The sequence below is a fragment of the Hylaeus anthracinus genome, unplaced genomic scaffold (assembly GCF_026225885.1).
Source record: "Hylaeus anthracinus isolate JK02 unplaced genomic scaffold, UHH_iyHylAnth1.0_haploid 11994, whole genome shotgun sequence".
Classification (NCBI taxonomy): Eukaryota; Metazoa; Arthropoda; class Insecta; order Hymenoptera; family Colletidae; genus Hylaeus; species Hylaeus anthracinus.
In genome coordinates, this window is record NW_026534341.1 from 15,670,233 (window position 1) to 15,694,767 (window position 24,535).

Consider the following 24,535-nt stretch of genomic DNA (forward strand, 5'->3'; position numbering starts at 1 on the left):
ATATATACATGTCGAATTGAGTAACCTCCTCCTTTTCGAAGTCGGTTAAAAAATTCCTAAAAAGGAAAAATCAGTGAAAATCTCTTGCATGGATTCGGTGTGAGTGAATGTGAATCAAGGTGCAAGTGTGGTGAAAACCTACAAGAGAAAGAAAGTGAGGTGAAAAAAAAGTGCTGTTAGGATAAAAAATGGCGGGTCTCAAGGAGGAAATGAAGAAGGAGAACATAGGGGAAAGGAACTACAGAGGAAAAAGAAGCCCCAGACTAGTGAATTCGAGGAAGTTCAACAAGGAAACAGAGGGCGCCTCAGGACAAACAGGAAACAGGAGACGGAAATTAGAAAGAACGATCGTAGCGGAAACGGAAACTGTACCCCGAAGTGGGAACACTAACAAAGAAATAGAAAGCGGAGAGAGGAGAGCTATTACGCAGAAGCACAGTATTACAGAAACCGTCGAGAGTGAAAGTCATCAAAGTAAAAACCATAAAAGCGAAGAGAAAGAAAAAGAATTTAAGAAAAAAGTTATAAAAACAACATTGAAAGCAGCCACCAAAGAAGGTAAGAGCTCAGAAAAGGAAAAAGCAAGGAATTGTATAAAGGAATTCCTTGTTAACTTAGATAAACCTGAACACGTGCGAGGGCACGTGGCTGAGATAAAAAATTCCTCGTATTGGAAAAACTTAAGTACGGAAGAGCACGAAAGACAAAAAAAGGATTCCGAGGTACACGAAGAAAACTGTGATGAAGATTCTTTAAACTTCTTCGAAATCGCCATAGATTTTAACAAATCGTCTAAGAAAAAAAGTATAAATTACCTTAGGATATTCAGAGCCTTGGTAAGTGAACACAACAATATTAAGAACATAAAGATGATAAACAATAGAATGGCAGAAGTAAATTTAAAATTCCCACACATAGGTAGAGTTACATTTAATAAGCTAATAGATTCTAAAATAAAATATATGACGTTAGAATTCCAAAGAGAGCGATAGAAAGATGGGGGGTCATAAGGGATTGGGAGTTCTCACCGAAGGAACTCGAAGAAGTCGCAGTCCTAGGGCAAGGAATCAATAGCATCGAAAGAATGAAAAAAAGGGTTAGAGTCGAAGGAGGGTTCGACTACATAGACTTTCCACTGCTGTTGGTTAAATTCGACGGTGACAGTCTACCAACAAGAATCGTCATATACAATGGCGTAACCAGTGTAAATGTAACTCCTTACGTCAAAAATGTCAGACAGTGTTTCTCGTGCCATAGATTTGGACACTTCAAAAAGTTTTGCAAAGCAACAAAAAGAACTTGCTTCAACTGCGGTGAAGAATACCACGGTGAATGTGACAGAGTATAGAAATGTGTTAATTGTTGTGAGGCACATGGGGCCTTAAGCCGGGACTGCACTTTATGGCAGCTCGAACATACTGTCAACAAAATAATCGCCTACAAAAACACGTCGTATACAGAAGCCAGAGAGCTGGCCAGAAAAGAACTGGGAATATTCGAAAGAAGAGGCGAAAGCTACAGGACCAGGAACGACCAAGGCTATAAATACCGAGAGGAAGAATTCCCAAGGTTAGGGGAGAAATACGTGCTAAGAAAAGAGGAAATAGAAAGATGGGAAGAAAGAGAGTGTTCAGTAAAAAACGGTTTTTGGAAAAAAAGAGAGGAAGAGACAAAAAGAAGGAACACTCAAGCCACACAAATGAGAAATAAAAGGTACGAGTCAGATGAAACAGAGGGTGACCCGTACCCCAACGAGGCGTACTACAGAGACCCAGAGGACAAAAACTACAAGGGTTATTGTACATATTCCAGCAAAGGCAAAGAGCCTTTAAAAAAGAGCCACTAAACAGGACATTCAACTCCTACTAGACTGGATAAAGGAATGTAAAATTGAAGATTTTATAATCAACAGAATAAATAACAACAGGAGGATCTGGCATCCCAAAAGGATAGATAAGGAGGACGATAGATACTGGACAGCCAGAAAAGAGCATCAGAAAACCAGGATAGATAAAGGACCAGAGAACAGCAGACAAAATTTGCCAAAGTACGCCCCAGCGGTAACCAGGAGCAGCGATAAATACAATTTCAATAAACAGGAGAAAAATAGATACATTTTTAGGTTCGGTAGAACGTATGAAAGATCAAGGAAGGAAGAAGGTATCGCTGCAAAAGAAAGAAACACAAACAGATACGAAGGAAGAGCATCAACCGTAAGACAGGCGGAAGAAAAAGAGAAAGAATTCTCATTCCAAATACCGGACGAGAACAGAATTACAAGTGTAAATATGGAAATCTCACAAGATGTCCCGATGCTGGAAGAGGACTGGGAAGGCAACGATATAATCAATGAAGAATCACAAATGAAAGTAACAATTATACTTGGAACCCAGTTAAGCGAAGACATTTCCATTGAGGGTACAACAGGTGGTGCGAACATAGCAGAAGATAAGGAAATGTCAAACCAAGGAAACATTATGGTGATAAATGTAGACGAAGACCTGGGCATATCAACTCAAGGTGAAATCATCGACTCTCAGAAAGAACTGACAAAGGAGGAAGCAGTTAGCGCAAATAGATACCCAGACGGAGGTTCAACCTGGAGTGATGAAATAAATAACTCAGGGTAAATCAAACTTGTGTAACCTAAAATCAAACCTCAGACTAAAGGATAAGATTTAAAAAACAGAAAGTAAAATAAAGTTAAATTAATTACAGTGTTTGCGAATCGGCTTCCAAATGATGCGCCGGGAGGCTGCCGGCGTCCCATCGATCAGTCATCGATCGACAGCGGGCGCTCTTGTTCAGCAGACAAGAGTTCGCCCGAGTTTCGGAACGCGCAACGGCCGCGTGCTTGCGCCACGTGCGCTGAGCCGCCATTGTGAATCTAGTATTCAACGCGAACGCATTGCTCATAGCATTTTACACATTTCTCTCAGTCTAACTCAAGTGCAGCTCAAATTGTCTGATACTCATTTCGGAGCGCGTTAAGGTGAAAAGTTCAGCTCTTTGAAGAACCAGCTCATCGACCACAGGCGGAAGAATTTATACATTAACTGCGCCAGGCGGTGTAGCCAGCTCAGAACACAACAGGAAAGCGCTATTCATCATCCCCGTCAGCTCAAGCATCGATAGTACGACCCATTTTTGACAGGTAGTTCTTAAGCCATCTCATTAACACCTCGATTTGACTAATTTAAGAATAGACGAGAATAAACGTTTTTATACTACAACCAAGACCGAGAGCATTCTTTTCTGCAGTCCGCGCGAACCCAACACCTGTTCGCGAACATATAGTCTGTGCATAAAATAAAACTTATATTTCATTGGAAGAGTAAACACAGAGTAACGTTAAATTAGCAGATAACAGAATTCAATAAATAGACAGTCAAATTAATAGTAGATACAACGGAGTGATTCATAAATCAAATAAATACAATAGTTAAACTTCTCCAACAGATATAAAAGATGTTTAATTATGTAAACATCGGACTGTGGAACGCACGTAGTTTACTAAAAAAAAGTAACGACTTGATGAATGTATTAGATGAATACGATATTATGTAAGAGCGAACGACAGTGAGGCGACATGGCAATAGCCTGGCGACGGCCAGAGTTGTTCAAGTGCCGCCATAAATTAGCGGGATGTTTAAACTCCGGAGAACGTGGCGAGGATCGAAGTCGAATTTCGGCGGGACCCTACCATATTTCGTCGGTCTGACATGAGTTTGACCAGGCCCCGTAGAGCCGGCTACATTGGGGTCTTCCCCAAGAAAGAGTGGGGCGCGTGCTGGTCATTTTAAGGGCGGAAAATGCCACGCAACGGGCAGAACGAAAAAGGCGACAGAAGAAGAGACCGCGGGTAAACGTCGCGAGATTGGAAAAAACGTACAATTAATAAAAAACTGTTCAACAGCATTTATGTGTCTTACAATTGATCAGAAGTGGGATACAGGATCTGGAATAAAAAGATTCGCAGAAATTGTGTGTCTAACGCTGCCGTTCGTGTTTTGAGTGACTTTCCTCGCGACGCTTTCAGTGCTTGTGCTGATTCTCTGTGTGTGACATTGTTCGTAACATTCTGTGTGACTATTCATAATGTTCTGTGTGACTCTATCGGCAACTTTCTGTATAGCCTTGTACGTAACATTCTGTGTGACTTGTTTGTAACGTCTGTGCTAATTGACTTTTTCTTCTCAGTGATACCTTTGCATCTCAGTGCTAATCTAAGTGACATTCGTGATAAAAAAAAAAAAAAAAGTTCGTGATGTCCCAAGAAATGGGGAAAGACCATCGTGGATTTCTGTTGTCTGAGCTGAAAGAAGCACTACGGCGACAGGGATCGCCCGCGGTAGGCAATAAAGCCGAGCTGATACAGCGGCTAGATGAACATTTCCCCGATCGATCATGGGAAAGTTGCATAACACCACGACCAAAGAAAGGCGGGAATCCAGTTCCCGAAGAAAATGATATCACTGTGGAAGAAAATGATGCCCTACCAGAAGCAAGCACTCTTCGCCTGGATGCACCGGTGTGGCGAGATTCGTCGGCAGAAAATGCTCCGGATCGGCTGCTACGCATGGAGATGGAGCTCATGCGCCGAGAGAGAGAGCTCATGCAACGAGAGTTGCAATTGCTGCAGCGGGAAAACGACATGCTGCGACAGTCCCCTGGTTCGAGCCGAGAAACGGAGAGGAAGTCTGGAGCAAGCATTAAAGCCATAGGCGAATTGCTAGCAGATTTCAGTGGTGCGGAACAGTGTTTTCATAGTTGGAGGAAACAGCTAGCATTACTCATCTCCACATATGACCTAGACGACAATTTATCAAGAATCCTGATTGGTTCGAAGCTTAAGGGGAAGGCATTGAGCTGGTTTCAATCGAGAACGGAACATTTAGAAGTCAGCACGGACGAACTGCTGGTCCGAATGGAGTCAATGCTCCATCATCGGGAGAGCAGATTGGAGGCTCGCCGGAAATTTGAGAGTAGAAGATGGGCTGTCAACGAAAATTTCGGCGAATACTTCCATGATAAGTTAATTTTGGCCAACAGAGTGCCAGTTGCAGAGGAAGAAATGGTCGACACCGTAATTGACGGAATCCCTGACGTTAACTTGCGTAATCAGGCACGTATGTGCAATATTACGACGATTTCGGCATTGTTGGGGGCCTTCAGCAAAATCAAGCTGAGCCCCGTCCCAAGATGTCAAGTGATGCCAGGCATGTCAACAAGTCGACCGTAGCCGACGGAACTACCTGCATCGCAAGGGTCAGCGGGCTAGTTAAAACCTCCGATGCGCTGCTACAATTGCAATAGGATGGGTCATCGGTCCCAGGAATACCGGCTACCAAGGAGGGAAAAGGGTTCCTACTTTGGCTGTGGGGAAATGGGCCACCTGTTACATGCTTGCCCTAAGAAAGTGAGACCCCAAGTCACCTGCGTACAGGATCGGCCACTACAGGAAGACGAATTTCAGCAAAATGTCGAATACGCGATAGACAATTTAGAAGTAAGACTTTGTACCTTGTTTGATATAGGAAGTCCGGTGAGTTTCATTAAAAAATTATCTGTTCCTTGTGTTATAGGAGAATTAGATGACAGCGTGCGCAACCGTTTTGTAGGGATCAACAAATCGCCGTTAAATCCTATCGGCACCGTACAAACAACAATCATATTAAACAATCTTCAAAAAAATATGTCGCTTCTTGTCGTACCGAATCAAACAATGTCCGCGTCAGTAGTGTTAGGTCGGGATACCCTTAAATTGTTTAAAATTACGTTAATGCGACCAGGAGTCGAGGATGACGCGGTCTTAGAAATTATGAACATTCTCGCAAAACCGGCGGAAGACAACGTGGCAGCTTCATTAAATATCAACGCTGATATAAACCATAGCGAACGCGAGAAATTGAAAATCATGTTTAACGAACAGTATTTTCAACTGTCCCGTCCAACGGTGCCCCGCGTCAATGCCGAGCTAAAATTAACCCTAAACGACCATAAACCCTTTCATACCTCTCCGCGACGAATTTCCTATTCCGAGAAAGAATAACTTAGACAGATATTAGATGGGTTGTTAAGCAAAGGTGTTATTAGAACTAGCGATTCCGAATATGCGTCGCCAATCGTCTTAGTAAAGAAAAAAAAATAGGAGAACTCCGTATGTGCGTGGATTATCGGATTCTAAACAAGGCTCTCGCTCGTGATCACTACCCGCTACCACTAATTAAGGATCAGATAGACATTCTGTGCGAAAAAAAATATTATAGCTTGTTAGATTTGAGAGACGGGTTCCATCACATCCGCATATCGGAAGATTCAATCAAGTACACTTCGTTTGTCACTCCCCTAGGTCAATTTGAATATTTAAAGATGCCTTTCGGTCTCAAAAGATTCCATCTCGATTTCAAAAATTTATCAACGAAGTTTTCGCAGATCTAATTAAGTCAGGCGATGTAGTTGTGTATATAGACGACATATTAATAGCAACACGAATGTTAGAACATCATTTTCAAATTCTCCGTCACGTTTTTACACTCCTAGTAGAAAATAAGATGGAGTTAAGATTAGATAAATGCAAATTCTTATATAAAGAAATAGAGTACTTGGGATATTTCATAACAGAGAAAGGTATCAGCCCACCGAAAAGTGGGGTAGAGGCCGTTTAAAGATTTCCGATACCGCAAAATACCCGTGACGTACAAAACTTTTTAGGGCTCAGCTCGTACTTTCGTAAATTACCACGGAGTTCGAAAGCAGGTACCACAGCTTTGAACTCGAGGTGTTAGCTATAGTTTATGCATTGAGACGTTTCCGGATTTATTTACATGGTATCAAATTTAACATTCTAACCGATTGTCATTCACTTCAAATGACGTTGAACAAGAAGGAAATAAACCCACGAATCGCGAGATGGTCATTAGAGCTACAAAATTATGATTACGAGATAATTCACAGACCAGGCATACGCATGGCGCATGCGGATGCGCTGAGCAGATCTACCAACGTCCTCGTGGTAGAAGGAAATTCATTCGAGTCAGATTTAGCACTAATGCAAAACCGAGACCCCGAAATCTCTAAAATAAAAGAGAAGTTAGAATCTAAAGAAGACGGATTCTTCGAAATGCGAGATTGGAAAAAACGTACAATTAATAAAAAACTATTCAACAGCATTTATGTGTCTTACAATTATGTGCATTTACGAGACATGGTTAAATGAATTTCCAATAAAGAGTATAAAGGGCTGCAATATCAAACATAATACGATACCGAATATGGAAAGGAGGAGATTCCACGGAACTCCAGGTCCAGGGTTGGCAATAATTTACAGAGATTCGCTAAAAATTAGATTCAAAAAAGAAAAATTCCTTCTATTTGAACTAGAGTATATGAGCTTCGAGATTCTGGACAAAAATAACTTTACGATAATACCCATAACGCTATTTTATAGAAATCCTAGGAATCATTTTAGTAGACAGGACTGGAATAACCTATTCAGAGACATAGATGTGACGGACGAGACAATTTTAATAGGAGACCTGAACGCAAAAAACACCCTTTGGAACTGTAAACAATCTGATCAATCGGGCAAAGCCCTAGAAAAAGAACTAGACAATTGGGATCTTATAATACATAACACGGACATGATAACGAGAGATGACCCAGGTACGGCAGAACCTAATATCGACTTAATAATATCGCGTCCCCATTTAGCGGAATACATCAAATATTCCGAAACAAACATTTGTTTAGGATCGAACCATCAGATACTGAACATACAGATTTATTCAGACAATGATTTCGGTTTAGACATAGCAAACACAAGCTCAAGGATAAACAACAGACTGTATAATTCCAAAAAAGGATTAGTCTGGAGAGGGTTCAGAGAAAAACTGGAATCGAACAAAAGTAAGTTTATCAACGATTTCAATTCAACAAACAACATTAACGATAAATATGTGATCTGAAAAGAGACAATAATCGAAACTTTGAACAGTATAACAACAAAGGACAAGGACCAATTAAGGAAAAAACATAAAAATGCCGAAAGACCACAAACAGTAAAATACCACAGAATTCAGGAACCAAACCATAATAAACACAAAAAGTCCTGGTGGGACGAAGAATGCAGAGAACATTGGGAAAACTGGAAGAAAAGTATGAAGAAAGTATGTAAGACCGGTAATACGGAGGACTTCATAATAATGGAACACAACAGGAAAAAAGTGGAACGAAATGAAACAAAAAAAGAAAGATTCAGCCTGGTCATCGCTCACAGAAGAGATAGCAAAGGAAAGGGACTTAAGTAAGATATGGAGAAGAATTAGAGGAATCAAAGAATGTTTCACCAAAGAAAAATCACCCCTTAATGATAGTACGAGAATAGAATTGGAGGAAATAGAAATTTTCAAGTTGAAAAACAAAAATCTGGCTATTTCAGGTATCGTAACGGACGACTCGACAACGAACAACTGGAGTCAAGACATTCAAACGAGCATATGGGAGAAAGACTTGGAAAATTATGAGATTCTGATGACAATAAATAGCACCAAAGGTAAAACGCCAGCCCCAGGGGACAACAGGATCGATTACAAAATAATGTATGAGTTACCATCGTTCATGAAGGAATATTACGCTTATGCTTATACAGATTATGCTTCATAGACAAGGCAGGTAAAGCTGCAATAAGACCTATAACACTAACATCTTGTTCAGGAAAAATTCTCTTTGGGCCGAAGAAAACAACATAATTAAAGAAACTCAGGCAGGATTTAGAAAAAAGAGATCAACAATCGACAACTTAAATCAGGTGATCACTCATGTCAAATAAAACGCAAGAGACAACATGAAATCAGCCACAGCTTTCATCGACATCAAGAGAGCTTACGACAACGTGAATTTCGAAATACTTCTTAAAATCCTGGAAAACAAGGGATGCCCAAATAGAATACATAATTGGATTAAGGTATGGCTGCACAATAGAATGGTTAAAATAATATACACAGGAATGGAAGGATGAGTGAGGAAACAATAAAAATGTAAAAATAAAGTTAAAATAAAGTTAAAAATAAAGCCAAATGCAAAAGTACGAATGTACGAATGAAAGATTTGAATGTACGCGCGGAAAGGCAGGCAGAAATCTACGTATGGACGAATGAGAGGAAAATCTGATTTGAACAACGCGCACAGAATGGTAGGTAGAAGCACTGATGGTATGGAAAGATGAGAGACGACCGAATAATAATAGGCGATATGTAAAAGATGGCGAATCACTTAGTAGTGTAACAAGGAATGTAACCCTACCTTATTACTGGAATAAAGAAGCAAAATACGCAAAAAATATGCAGCAGAAAGCGCCACCTGGTTTTCATCGGCCAACCGTGTCTCTATGGCTATTACCATTTCTATGCAGAAAAATCTGCTGTAATACCGACCAGCCAAATCGGAGAGGTCACGTGCCGTGTCTACCCCCTTAAACCCCACCGGGTCCTACAATGATTCACCTATCCAGTCATGATTATATTTTAAAATGGAAACCTGTAATTGCCTTGTCGGAACCTTTTAGGGATGTATCCGGGAGAATCATATAATGGATTCCATATTAAAGCCAGTTTGGGACCTGAATATTATGGAGGTTTCCCTTACTATTTTCCACACGGGTATCTGTTATTAAGGAAACATTACTCACCACCATCGAGAAACTTCTCGGTGTTCTCTTCGGTCTTGAAACACCTGATTCATGTCTGCCTTCAACTCTTTCCCAAATTATCTATTTCTGCGTTTCCGATCGCGTGCAAATTTTTTCTTATCTCGTTCCATGTTTTTTCGATTTTAATAATTGCAAGATTTGTATTTAGTCAAATATTTTGTGAAGTTGTGAGAAATTACGTATCTTAATATCCTGTGGAAATACTTTAACAAGAACCCGGCAACACAGGACAGATGGGCATTGTTGGTGAAACAACCGACATACGAAGCGGGTCGTGTTACGAGGTGACGAATCTCGAAAAGGCAGTCGGCTTGCGAATTGCAACGGGATTGCATGCCAATCTACATAAACCTCTATAAAGCTGCATTTAGATCTTTATCTATAATCCGCAATCCAAAAATCTACTGTTAGACGTCGGGCGACGTCGAGGCGCCGCACAGTGGGGTATTTGGCCCGAAAAACCGGACAAAAGTCAATTTCAAAAATTTTGCGTAAGCCGTAAATTTTTCATTGTTTGAGGTTGTTAAATATGTGAGGAATAATGTACTAAACTTTTTGTATTCATTAGTACATTCATGAAGCACTAAACTCAATCAAAAGTCAGGAAATTTTATGACGTGTATTACTTTTTCAATCATGCTATAACATATCATGCATTTATTAGTGGTTTTTATACGGTTTAAAATATTTGGCTAATTTCTTCCATTACAGACCCTTTTTAGGTAACTATGTAATATACTTCCACACAGTTTCTATTCTTTTATCGTACTTATTTATATAGTTATTAATATTTGAATATAATCAATAAATCGGTATTTTTTTTACCATTATGAAACTTCAGTGACGATTTTGTTATACTTCTGAGTGAGTCCCGATGCTTTTTTTGATCTCATTAGATTCGGTAGAGATTTGTGATTACAAGTCAACAAAATTTGTTTCCGGATTTGTCCGGATTCAAGTTTTATAGCTAATTTAGTATTAAACGTTTAACAGCGTTTCACGTACTACTGCACGCGTGGTCGCGATCACAGGCCCAGGCCTGCTTGAAGAACTCCCGCTGTGGTTCTAGTGTCCTAAAAGGAACTGTTACAAAGTATCGACACTCAAGATGTTGTGTAAACTTGCGATAACCCTTCGACGAAGATTTCTCATCTGCATTTAGTCGAAACGGAGTCGTCAGAGAGTACGCATTTAAAAATTCAAAGCATTTTTCACGCAATTATACTGTATATTTTAGATTTTAGTGTTCATTTTATTCAGTCTAAGTTTAGTTTCGTATACTGCAGTGTGTGTTATATATATATATTTATTCTGTGTATATTAAGTACATTATTTAAGTTTTTTAGTTAAGTTCCTATATTGATGTGCTTTTGTTTATTTATATTTATACTACACTTCATTCTACTTATATCTGGTAAGTACATTTCATATCATATTTTTGTTATATAATCTAGATATTATTCACTTTTGATAATCAGACGTAAATTTAACGGCAATATATGTATCACATATATAGGTGTCACAATGTCAGTAAGTTCATCGGTGCAAATCGCAGGACCCTCTGGCATTAAATTAATGACGCGAAAGCAGTTATTTAAAATAATGCTGGAACACACGGCTGAAAAATATTAATAAAAAACTAGAGTATTTAGAAAACTTCTTGCTGAATCAAGATAATTACTCTGATGAAGAACGCCGAAAGTTGCAGCATAAAATATGAATTTAAACGGAGATGGTTGTCTCTTAGTTATAAAGAAGACACTTTTAAAATAAAATATAAGAGTTGTCTTGAAGGAACAATGGAAATTCCTATTGCAAATTCTCGACCTGGATGACCAACCAAATCTTTCAACGCTTTAACTGAACGTTCTAAACGTCGAAAAACGACCAATCTTCGAAAATGTACAAGGGAAGAAGAATTAACATTTGCAGCACAGACAAAACTAAGAATTTCCGGTTTAGTAGACGCGCTGCTGTATTAAAACAAATTACACAATCCCCTACGCGTGCAACTAAATATAGAAAAGTTTATTCAAGTGATCAGCAAGAAGAAAAATTACGACTACCGACCATAAAAGCACTATCCATTTTTATTGACGCTGATTTGTCACAAGAACAATACGAAATTATCAGAAGAAGTAATACAAAGTTATATCCTTGCTATTCAATATTACAAAAAGCAAAAAAGGAATGTTATCCCATTTCAGGCATCATTGTTAATGTGCCAAAATCAGGTTTCGGAAACACAAACGACGGAAACTCCAGCAGAAGATTTTTTTCGAATCATCAACTATCAACAGCAATAACAGGGATTGATGTCCAATTAATATATAGATTAAAAATAATATTAGAGGTAATCTCAAGCGGAAACACGATTAATTCGGACAAATTTGCAATGTATGCCAAGGATACTGCAGTAATGTATGTTGAATTATATCCATGGCATCCTATGAGTCCAACACTACACAAAATACTAATCCATGGACCCGTGGTTATTCAGAATACAATTTTACCAATTGGACAACTTTCGGAAGAAGCCGCAGAAGCTAGAAACAAATATTTTCGACAATACAGACAAAATCATATTAGAAAATGTAGTCGAGAATCATGTAACATAGATGTCATCAATAGACTTTTATTAACTTCAGACCCTCTTTTATCAAGTATAAGGTCAATTAGAAAAAAGAAAAAAAAGGAATATGCAAAAGAGTACTTGGATATGTTCTTTCTGTTCTTGGATATATGCTTCTTCTGAAGAAGATTAACGGTAAAATAGCTCAAAAATATTTTTAAAATATACATTTTGTTAATAAAAGGTTTCCTAATCCACATAATCTGTATTAAAATAGGAATATAATACATTTTAACATAATATACACTAGCCATAAAAAAAAACGGGACACTATTTTAAAACGTCATAACTCCGAGAATCTTCAACCGATCTTCGAGAAACTTCGTGAGGTTTAGTTTTGAAGTGTCCTCTGGGTGTGTGCAAAGTTGCATTAACGAGGGTTGACGATAAAGAGTTAATTCACCCCCCATAAAGGGGTAATGCAGAAAAACGGCACTTCAGAGGGGTCCAGGGGCGACGGAAGGTGGTGAAAAAATAAAAAAAACCTTTGAGGCGACTCTGTTTGATGCCCCCTACAAAATGCACCCCTTGAAATCGCTCTCGGACAAACCCACCCCTCACAACTCCCCACCCCCCCTAAGATCCACAATTTTTGGACAATGGTCTCGATTTTAGACTCAATGCTATCTCTGGACTCCCCTGATACAGAAAATGTCATCACTCAAACCGAGCACCCCATAGGCCTTTGGGGGGGGGGGGGGGGTGGAACAGCTCGTAAATTTTCAACCCCCTTCGTAACGGAACACTTCCCTGCATCGGAGGGCGATGAAATTCACCATGTTCGTTCTCAATACGTTAAGGATGAATGCTGAAAAGGTCCCGTTTCGAAAACTGCTCCCAGAGCTGAAGGGAGGGGGGCAGAGGTAGGGGTGGTCCACCCCCAAGTGTAAGGGTTGGAACGTTGTTTCGTTCCGTGGATTACATGTCCAACAGTCCAGGGCATCGGGGCGACACAGTTTTGATGTCTTTTTCCAGCGTGAATAGCAATAAAATACGAAAAAGTCGATTTTTTTTAAAAACTTGCTTCCTACTTCAGGCCCATCGCCAGGGTGAACGAGCAACCCCACGTCAATGCCGTTCATGGATTCGGACGCGCGAATGCTTCATTAACAGATTCCCAAAAAATCAGATTAATAAAGCATTGGATCGACTTCGATCGAAATAAAGGATGTGGCGCAATACATGGAAGACCCTTATGATAAATAAGATAAAGTACTCATTAGAAAACTCATAAAAATGGAGATGTCTGCCTCAGAAAGTTAGCCCAAGTTCGAAGTCGCATCAGTGGGTCGCGCAAGTAAGTCTTTCTTTTTATTTCATCTGTGAAATAATTCGTCAAGGCAGCATAAAAAGTCTCACGAGGAGACATCGCGAAGTGTGCACCGAATTTTTTATTCAAATTTTTTTTATATATAAAGAAGGGTATGTAGTACAATCTCTGCAAGTAGGAATGGGCAACTCTCTTTAGTTTTCGAGAAATAAATTTATAAAAATACATATATATCATAGAAGCATCGTGGCGCAGTCGGTAGAGCGGCAGGTTGCGAAGTCAAATTTTTGTTTTGGACGCGGTTCAATTCTGGTAGGAGTCACTTATTTGTTTTTTACGTTTTCTTCTGTTTGTATCATGTTTTGTCAAGAAAACTACTTTTTTATATATTAAGATTATTTTTATAAAATATCGTACAATTTTTATTTTTACTTGTAAATATGTATATAAGTTACGCGCTTATCTAATTGCAAGGGAGTTTGTGTAATGGCTGTGTGTAATGTTTATTTGAAATAATTAAATTGTTATTTACAGACTATAATGACGTAAATCGTCCTAAAAACTTGTAGAAACTGTTTTCACAGCCTGATTTCTTTTTCAATGCGATAAAAATCATAAAAATTGCACGATATTTTATAAAAATAATCTTAATATATAAAAAAGTAGTTTTCTTGACAAAACATGATACAAACAGAAGAAAACGTAAAAAACAAATAAGTGACTCCTACCAGGATTGAACCGCGTCCAAAACAAAAATTTGACTTCGCAACCTGCTGCTCTACCGACTGCGCCACGATGCTTCTATGATATATATGTATTTTTATAAATTTATTTCTCGAAAACTAAAGAGAGTTGCCCATTCCTACTTGCAGAGATTGTTCTACATACCCTTCCTTACATATGAACAAAATGTGATTAAAAAATTCGGTGCACACTTCGCGATGTCTCCTCGTCAGTATTACAATGATATATTTTTCACCCTACAGAAACTCATGCAGGAGCAATGAAGAAAGTACGCGAGCTTAAATCTCAGGAATATCCCTTCACAACGGACACTGAGAATGATGGGAAGTCGAAAGCCGCAGCAACGACGAAACTTTTTAAAAATACAAATGATAACGTTGGTAATGCTGGCACGTTGCTCAGTAAACATAATCTACCACCAGATTCAAACTCAGAAGAATCCAATGATGACAAGTGTGAGTTTTTTTTAAATACTAATGAATAATTGATAACTAAACATTATTACTATGCTTTCCCTCATTTATTTTCTCAATCCAACAGCTTACCTAAATAAATCTGATACGCCTGATTCCTCAGAATCGGAACAGGAGAATCGAAACTGAAAACACAAGAGGGACAGAGAAATTAAAACCAGTGCAACGAAAAATAATCGAAGGTAAAAAACGCGAAAAAATCGCACGCGGCCTTAAGAGTCAATTATCAGCAACCGCACATTCAGCGAAATGTATTGAGATCCCACAAGTTGATCCAATTGAGCAAATGAGGAAAAAAGATATTCATCTTGATCTACAATTGAATCGTCTTGAGACTCATACACAAAACAGCCGAGGTGAAAGGATTGACATAAACAAGTCAAAAAAAAATGCCAATGATTCAAGAAATGGACCTCTCCAATGGTAATGTTACATTATTATTTCTGCAAAAATATTGATATATTTACCTATAGAATTGTTGATAATGTGAATTATAATATTTTTTAGATAAGATGATAAAGTTGATGTATTCCTCCGTAAAAAAAATGATGGTCGAAATTAAGTTATTGAGAGAGGAAGTAGTACAATTACGCCAGACTGTGGCACGTGGGTAACAAAAAATCAATTAACTCCAGCTTCTTTTTTAAGAAAACATGGTTTCATTACCACTAAAATTTCATCGATGCAGGAATTTCAAGTCTTCGATGACCGCTTGAAAGCAGACGCAGATTTTCGGACGAACCAAGCAGCAACTTCGTCGGAGTGTCCTTTTGGAAGCGGCGTACACCGCAAACTATTCGTAAGATTTGGATTAAAAAAGTTTGTGTAGTGTCTCATTTATGTACATATTGAGTAAAAGTATCAATAAAAAGAAAAACATTCATCGTTTGCCCGACAAAAATGATTAAAAATACACCCTCGTACCGCGCGCGCATTGTGGTATTTATAAATATAAATATTCCATGTCAACTACGTTACCATAGTACGGTAGCACCTGGCATCAGTGATCCTGAGTATCCAGAACATATACGTATATTGGGAGCACAAATTAGTTCGGTCCGTTTTCAAACGATGGCTCTGGCTGTTATGAATGTTTCATACTGACAACTGATTTCAATTGTTTCTGAAAGGTTAGATATCTGCCAATAACATTCAGTTCATATTGCTTTGAGTTTCGTTTAATACCCCTGTTTTTAACTTTGTTTGTTAATGTTTAACTGTGTTAACTAAGCATCATTTTCGGGAGGTTTTAGTTTTCTGCTTTAATTGGAAGAAAAGTGCAGCTGAAGCACATCGAATGCTTGTTGAAGTCTATGGTGACAATGCTCCAACTCATGTAGACTACATGATAAATCATGTAGAGAATGGTTTCGACGCTTTAAGAATGGTGATTTTAGCGTTGAAGACAAGCCTCGTTCTGGACAGCCAAAAAAATTCAAAGACAATCAATTGGAGGCATTACTCGATGAAGATCCGAGTCAAACTCAAGAGGAGCTTGCAGAATTATTGGGAGTTATCCAACAAGCAGTTTCCGTACGATTGAAATCCATGGGAATGATTCACAAGCAAGGCAATTGGGTGCCGTATGAACTGAAACCGAGAGACATTGAAAGGCGATTTTTCACTTGCGAGCAGCTGGTTCAAAGGCAACAAAGAAAAGGTTTTTTACATCGGATTGTGACTGGGGATGAGAAATGGATATTCTACGATAACCCTAAGAAGAAAAAATACTACCAGGCGTATATATATATTTTTTTTTTATGCCAGGTCAATCATTGCCATTGACCTCAACATCAACACCAAAACCAAATATTCATGGTTTAAAAGTCCTGCTGTGTATTTAGTGGGATCAAAAGGGTGTTACATACTATGAGCTGCTACAACCTGGCGATTCCATTACGGACCATCGGTATAGGTTTCAATTGATTCGTTTGAGCCGTGCATTACGACAAAAACGACCGGAATATGATCAGAGACATGATAAAGTCATTCCTCTGCATGATAACGCTCGGCCTCATGTCGTAAAAGTTGTGAAAAATTATTTGGAAACGCTCAAGTGGAATATTTTACTGCACCCGCCGCATTCGTCGGACATTGCTACATCTGAAAATTGGCTTGTAACTTGGATCGCCTCAAAAGACGAGATATTTTTTCGAGATAGAATTCGAAAATTGCCTGAGAGGTGGGAAAAAGTAGTAAACAGCGATGGACAATACTTTGATTAATCTGTTAATTCATGTTGTTCTCGAAATAAATGCATTTTTCACCACAAAAAAAAAACGGACAGAACTAATTTGTACTCCCAATACGTAAATCGTAAAGGATATCATTCCATAAATGTTCAATTGGTACGGTAACAAAATAATAAAACTGAAATAATAACATCACAACTATAAGAATATGATTTTGCTGTTACAGATTTGTGATCCTGATTTAAGAACAATACATATGAATGCACAATTGCCTGGGAGTACGCACGATAGTTATATTTTTAACAATAGTAATATATTGCCAGTCCTAAAGAGTATTAATGAATATCATGAAAATGGTTTCTATCTTCTGGATAAGTTATACTGCTTTTATAAGTAGCTACTAATTTTTGTATGAACAAAATGGAAATTCACAAAGTTCCCACTACAAGTTTCCTAATTCCCGAGCAGTGTATATTATTTAAAAAATTCCTCTCTTTTACGCGTTTCAATCTGTTAACATAAGTTTCTTCAACAACTGTATTATGTAATAATCAATGATAATCGATTTGGCACATAAACGAAACACATATATCCAAAATGATAAAAACTGGTAGAGAATTAGGAAAATGGTTGAAATTTGGTGAATTTCTATCATCACTATCATCAGCACATAACTTGAGTTACACTTTTTCTATGAATTTCCATAGGAGATGCAGGATATCCATTGAGGCCATGGCTGCTAACTCCGTTAAGGGATCATCTTACTCAGCCCATCTCACTATCCAATAATATACACGGTTATAAACATTCTCTCAAATTTTTAAATCGAAATTCGAATTACTTCGGTCACTACAGCGTTTCTTAGAGAAAGGCACTGGAGCGTGACCGCGTGAGCGCACCACGCAGGTGTGTATACGGCTAACCTGAGGAATGTTTACAGTTTCGAGAGACATGATAAATAGCATAGCCCCCCGCCTAGCAGCGGGTCTGGGGGGTCCAGCTCCCACCACGCGTATAGTTTCAAAGCGTATGCTTTTTAAATTTTGTAGAGGGATTGTAAACTGAAAGTACACAATTCGAAACTATACATACCTGTTACAAGAGTTCATAACAAACGTTTACGCATCACGATCGCGGAAAATGGCGCCGGACGGCTAGAGACGTGGATAGAGCGTGGAACGGTTTGTGGTTTTTTTGTGTGGAAGAGCGGGAATTGAAACACCGATAAGGATCAGGAAGGAAAATTAGTGAGTGGGAGTATAGTAGAGGTGGAAATCACAGGCGGGAAATTCGAGGAAGAGAAACCTGAAGGACTTTAATCTCCCTGGGGAAGACATACTTCCACCAGGGAGAGAGAGAGAAAGATGGGAGGCATCGAAGGAGAAAACGTACGGCCAATGAGGGCGGAAAAAATGGCGGAAGTCCCCTAAGAGGAAACATGTGAATAGAACTCAGTGAACAGAAATATTGGAAAAAAAGATAATAATCCGGCGAGAAAAGACGCGTACACGCGCAAAATAGCGAGTACAGAACGAGGAGAATAAGTGAAAGTGTGGATGGAAAAAAGTGAAAAGGTGGTGCAAGGAAATACCAAGTGTAAAGTGAAGCAGTAAAAAAGTGAGGCTATAATGGATAGTGAGAAGAGGAAGGAGGAGAGAAGAGTAGAAATGGCGATACCAAATCACAAAATGGAAGAAACTAGAAGAAGAGGAGAAAGGAAACTCCCTAGCCTGGTGGATTCTAGGGAGTTCCAACAGTTGGAGGGTGGCAGGACTCCCAGAAAAGGAAATGTAAAGAATAAAATAGAGGGTGCTGAAGAAGCGGAAGCGCAAAAAGTAAATGAAGAGAGGAAAAAGAAGGAGAAAGTAAGGGGAGAAAATGCGCAGTACCCATAACGAGAAGCACAGTGACGAAGGAAAGTACAAAAGTAAAAAAACATAAAATAGAGAATAGAATCGAAGAGAGTAGAAATAAGATAGTAAGAAAAATTAAAGAAGGTAAGAGAAAGGAAAAAGAGGAGGCAAAAAAATATATTAAAGAATTTATTAATAAAATAGGGGGAGATAGAGACGTGCAGCAACACGTGGTCGGGTGGTACGGAATACCCCACGAACAAGGAGCCACACAAAGGCAACACGATTTAACAGAGGAGGAAATACCAGAGGAGGAGGATACGAACTCGAAGGATTTCCTCAATTTCTTCGAAGTTATTGTAAACTACGAAAAAGCGTCCAAGAGCAAAAAAGTTAATTACCTAAGGATCTTCAAGGCGGTACAAAGTGAGTACAGAAATATTAAAAAAATCAAAATGATAAACAAAAGAGTGGGATGATTGATATTAAATACCCTATAGCAGGAATGAAAGTATTTGAAAGACTGTGCAATTGTGGAATAGAAAACATGGCAGTTAGAATCCCTAAAAGAGCAACGGAGCGATGGGGAGTAATAAGGGATTGGGAGTATTCACCCAAAGAGCTCGAAAAAGCTGCTGTACCGGGACAGAGCATAAAAACAGTAGAAAGAATGAAGAAAAGGGTCAAGGTGGAAAGAGGCTACGACTACATAGAGTCTCCGCTGATATTAATAAATTTTAACGGTGACAGCCTGCCAACGAGACTTGTCATATATAACGGGATCACAAGTTTGGGGATAACCCCCTACATAAGGAACATAAAACAGTGTTTCGATTGTATACGATTTGGCCATTTTAAGAAGTTCTGTAGAATACAAACGAGGTCATGTTTCAACTGTGGGCGAGAGGCGCACGGTGAATGCTCAAGAGAAAAGAAATGTGTAAATTGTGGAGGACACAGTGCCCTTAGCAGAGAGTGCATGATGTGGCAGTGGGAGCATGCGACAAACAAATTGACAGCCTACAAGAACCTGTCGTATACAGAGGCCAGGGAGGTAGCGAGAAAAGAGCTGGGTATCCAGGAAAGGAGAAGCCAAGGCTACAGACAGAACAATAAAGACAGTTGTAGGTACAATGATAAGGAATTCCCAAGAATAGGAGAAAAAAATATGATATAGGAAGGAAGGCATAGAAAAATGGGAAGACAGAGAATGTAACATAAGGACTTCGTACTGAGGAAAAAGGAACGAGGCACCCAAAGGTAGAAACTACAGAAGGAACGATAGACTGAATGAAACAGAAGAGATGGAGAGAGATCCATACCCGAGTGAAGTATACCACAGGGATCCGATGGACAAAGAATACAAAAGCTACTGCACGTTTTCAAGAAAACCAAAAGAACAAACAACTGAAAATTGGAAAAAAAACCAACATCACAGAGCAGGATATTCAACCTCTGTTGGATTGGATCAAAGAAAGTAAAATCGAGGATTTCATTATGAATAAAATAAACAGAAACAGAAGATTCCAACACCCAAAGAGAATAGACAAAGATGACGAAGGTTATTGGAAAATCAGAAAAGAACATAGACAGATAAAAATAGACAAAGGCCCGGAATATTCGAGGCAGAATCTACCCAAATATTCGCCGGCAAATACTATGGACAAGGAAAAATACAGCTTTGAGAAACAGGAGAAAGTAAGGGACATATACAGGTTCGGAAAGACATATGAGAGGACAAGACAAGACAACAGGGACACACAAAGATTCTTAAAAAATACAGATGTAGTCGAAGCAAGAGCATCAACATCAAAACAGACAGACGAAGAAGAATGGAGACAAACAATGGTAAAAGGTTATTTCAATAACGTAGACAAGCAAGTACCATGCATGTCGGAAGAACACTGGGAGGATACACAGGAAAAGAATACAGAGACTACGAAGGAGGTAGCGATAATAATCCTAGAAACGCAAAAGGATATAGAGATCGACATGGAAACAATGGAAGAAATCCAGCAAGAAAAGCAAGTAACAACAGACGGGGCAAGTCTGCTGATAGTCAACACAGAAGAGGAGATAGAACCTAAAAAACAAGACATAGAGGCAAAGGTCGAGGAGGACTCGATGGAAGCAGTCGAAAAGAAAAATGTATACCCAGACGGAGGGACATCCTGGGAAGAACAGGCAGAAGAATCAGGGTAAGTCGAGCTCGATTTATTGTAAATCAATTGCTACTCAGTTAAAAAGAAATCAGATAGTAGAAAAGTTGTAAAATAGATAAGTTTCGGTAGAAAATAAGTACAAAAGCAATAAAAAGAAAAAGAGAAGTAGGTTAACATAAAAGTACAAAAGTATAGAATTAGAAATAGGTAGGAAATAAATAAAAGGCACAAAAAAAATTTAATATATTATAATAAATAAACTTAATATTATTCAAACAGGTATAAAGGATGTCAAATAATGTAAATATAGGATTATGAAACGCACACAGTCTTGTTGAAAAAAGCAACGATTTACTAAACATTATAGACGATTATGATATATTATGTATATGCGAGACATGGGTACACGAGTTCCCGTTAAAAAATATAAAAGGATATGTAACCAGGCACAACGAAATACCGATATCAGAAAGGAGAAAAACACACGGTACACCAGGAACAGGAATGGTAGTTATTCATAGAGAATCTATGAATATTAAATTTAATAGGGACATATACATTCCGAACAAAATGGAATACATGCAATTCCAAATATTAGACATTAACGATATAGTAATTTTCCCAATAACATTATTCTATAGGAATCCCAATAAACAATTTAGTAAGAAAGATTGGACAGATCTTTTTAACGAATTGGACATAACAGACGAGACTATAATACTAGGAGACTTCAACGCAAAACATATGAACTGGAATTGCAACAACGCGGACCGTTCAGAAATAGCATTAGACAGCGAGTTAGATAAATTTAATAATACATAATACGGACACCATAACGAGACAGAGCAAAGGGGTAACAGCATCCAACATAGATTTAATAGTGACTAAACCACACCTCACAAGTTGCATAAAGTATTCAGAATCTAATATATGTTTAGGATCGGACCATCAAATTTTAAATATTCAAATACAGATAAACGACAACGTAGGACTAAACGAAGACGACAAAAAGAACAGAAGAAACAACAGACTGTACAAAGACAAAAACAACGTGGACTGGAGACGATTTAGGGAACAATTAGAGTACGAGAAAGACAATTTTTTGAACAAAATGGAAAAATTAAGCGAAATCGACGAAAGATACGACCTATGGACAGAGACAATAATTGAAATATTCAAACAAAAAACAGATAAAAAAGACAAAGAGAACAATACAAACAGAAACAAAGAAAAGGACATATTTAGATCAACAAACAAGAGGAAGAAGACAGAGGAAAATCACAATAGAAATAGAAAATTCTGGTGGGACGAAGAATGTCAAGAGGCATGGAAAAAATGGAGGAAAAGCATGAATAAACTCTGAAAGACAGGAGAAACAGAAGACTTCATAATCATGTCCGAGTATAGACAGAACTGAAAACAAGGAAAAAGGATGCAGCCTAGACGAACTTTACAAACGACATAGCAAGGGAAAAAGACGTAGGAAAGATTTGGAAAAAAGTAAAAGGTATTAAAAATTTCTTTATCAAAGAGAAATCAGTAATGGGAGAATACGAAAATCCCGAAAGAATGGAAAACTGGAAGGATATGTTTCATAGACAAACCAGGTAAGGCAACCATCAGACCAATCACCCTGACATCGTGTCCAGGCAAATTAATTGAGAAAGTGATTAACAATAGGTTAACCCTCTGGGCAGAAAAAAACAGAATAATAGACGAGACACAAGCTGGATTTAGGAAAAAAAGATCGACAATAGACAATTTAAACCAAGTGGTATCACAAACGAAACAAAATGCAAGGAACAGGATCCCTTTATAGACGTAAAGGGAGCGTACGACAATGTAGACTTGGGTATATTGATAAAGATATTGGAGAGAAAAGGCTGCCCAAGGAGAATCATCAAATGGATAAATGTATGGTTGGATGATAGAATGGTAAGAATAAAAACGACTACAGAATCGGAAATAATTATACCGTGGAGGATAGGAGTTCCACAAGGAGCCATACTTAGCCCAATACTGTTCAATATATATCACAGGTATAAATGACACGATAAAAATAGATGAGGTGAGATACATAAAGTACGCGGATGACATAGCAATATTAACCAGGGGAAAGAACATAACGCAAACCACAATAAGAATGGAAGAAGGCATTTCGCAATTAGGAGACTTTTTAAACGAAAGGAAATTGGAACTATCAACAGAAAAGACAAAAGCGATATTCTTTGGACAGCAACTGAAGCAAAACGCGATAACGGTAAGGCTCAAAGACCAGTTCACCAACTTGGAAATAGTAAATAAGGCAAAATTCCTAGGAATAACGATAGACAACGAACTTCCATTTAAGGAACACTTTTCAGACATGATAAACAAAATAAAAAAGAGGCTACCCATAATAAACTATTTATGCCACGGAGAGAGAGGTATAAAACAGAACCAAGCACTCATGATGACCAGAGCGCTACTAACATCTGTTATGGAATACAGAGCAGCGATATATACCAACGATAGGAAACAACAAGGGATGCAAGAAGAGTTAAGGAAGCTAGAATCCAGAGCAATAAGAATGGCAATGGGATACAGGATATCGACGCCGCTGAACGTGATGTACACGGAGGCGGGCTGGATCGGACATAAAGACAGAGTCAGATTTCTGGCATGCAAATACTTGACTTGATCAAATAGAAAAAGGTAAGACAGACAATCCTACGCTCAGATTATGCGAGGAGATTAATAAAGATAATGGCCTTTTACAGAAAGGAATGAGAAAAGGAAAGGTAAACATAGTAAACAATCTATCAGAAGATGCATTCAGGAAGATGTACAGATACAAAGACATAATACACAAAAGGGACTTTAACGAGGAAAGAATCGAAAACTGGAAAATATTCTTCAACGTAGACAAACAACGACAAGCAGAAGTAAACAATATAAAATACGACACGAAAACAAGTAGGCTGATAGAAGACAAACAAATTCCAATAAACAAAACAATAGAATTCTTTAAGTTCACGCACAACATGGTTAACGAAGCAGTAACTATATTCACAGACGGGAGCAAAATTCCAGAAAGACAATCGAACGGAATAGGATTAATAACGCATGGAAACAACAGGATGTCAGCGATAGAGGCTCTGAAGAATGTGAACATAAAGTATAGGGAAACGAGGGAAAACCCGTGGATAGGAAAGACATGGAGAAGTATAAAAGAAAACAAAAAAGGAAAAATAATCATAGGATGGGTACCAGAACATGTACGAATTGAAGGTAACGAAAGAGCTGACGAAGAAGCCAAAAGACAAACGATAAATACACCAAATATAGAATTCAAGGTTCCAGCCAAGGAGACAGGTATTGAAACAGGAATTTTGAAAGAAATTCAAAGAAAAAGTAATGGAAATAGGTAGAGAAAAGGGCACGCTATTCATGAGAAAGATAGGACCAGACCACAAAAGGGCAAGATTTAAACCGTGGTTCCACAAGTTTAAAAACAGGCT

General features: G+C 38.4%; 3 protein-coding genes and 1 long non-coding RNA gene across 13 annotated transcripts in view; 3 read left to right on the forward strand and 1 right to left on the reverse strand.

Annotated features, from left to right (window-relative positions):
* Positions 1–24,535, reverse strand: part of LOC128888513 (rho GTPase-activating protein 32) — a 234,728-nt gene that overhangs the window by 163,832 nt on the left and 46,361 nt on the right. The gene's annotated exons all lie outside the window — the stretch shown is intronic.
* LOC128888608 (uncharacterized) lies at positions 2,881–6,166 on the forward strand. Its single transcript, XM_054145635.1, has 3 exons — positions 2,881–3,154; positions 3,460–5,509; positions 5,586–6,166. The coding sequence occupies exon 2, from the start codon at positions 4,268–4,270 to the stop codon at positions 5,240–5,242; it is 975 nt and encodes a 324-aa protein (XP_054001610.1). The 5' UTR covers positions 2,881–3,154; positions 3,460–4,267; the 3' UTR covers positions 5,243–5,509; positions 5,586–6,166.
* On the forward strand, positions 7,323–8,780 carry LOC128888677 (uncharacterized). Its single transcript, XR_008460308.1, has 3 exons — positions 7,323–7,908; positions 7,997–8,600; positions 8,716–8,780. It is a non-coding gene; the product is annotated as an uncharacterized LOC128888677 (long non-coding RNA).
* On the forward strand, positions 17,432–22,832 carry LOC128888610 (uncharacterized). Of its 3 annotated transcripts, none has more exons than XR_008460291.1 (2): positions 17,432–21,542; positions 21,677–22,832. XR_008460291.1 is itself a non-coding variant. In XM_054145642.1 (2 exons), the coding sequence occupies exon 2, from the start codon at positions 20,164–20,166 to the stop codon at positions 21,073–21,075; it is 912 nt and encodes a 303-aa protein (XP_054001617.1). In that variant the 5' UTR covers positions 17,432–19,299; positions 19,374–20,163; the 3' UTR covers positions 21,076–22,832. The 3 variants fall into 3 exon arrangements, 2 of the variants coding, with proteins under 2 accessions (XP_054001617.1, XP_054001616.1); XM_054145642.1 differs by having other exon boundaries at positions 17,432–19,299; positions 19,374–22,832; XM_054145641.1 differs by having other exon boundaries at positions 17,432–19,299; positions 19,377–22,832.

Bases quoted from the DNA above. Each gene is read 5' to 3' on its own strand.
- LOC128888608 (XM_054145635.1), top strand. From the start codon at position 4,268: ATGTCCCAAGAAATGGGGAAAGACCATCGTGGATTTCTGTTGTCTGAG.
- LOC128888610 (XM_054145642.1), top strand. From the start codon at position 20,164: ATGAAACAGAAGAGATGGAGAGAGATCCATACCCGAGTGAAGTATACC.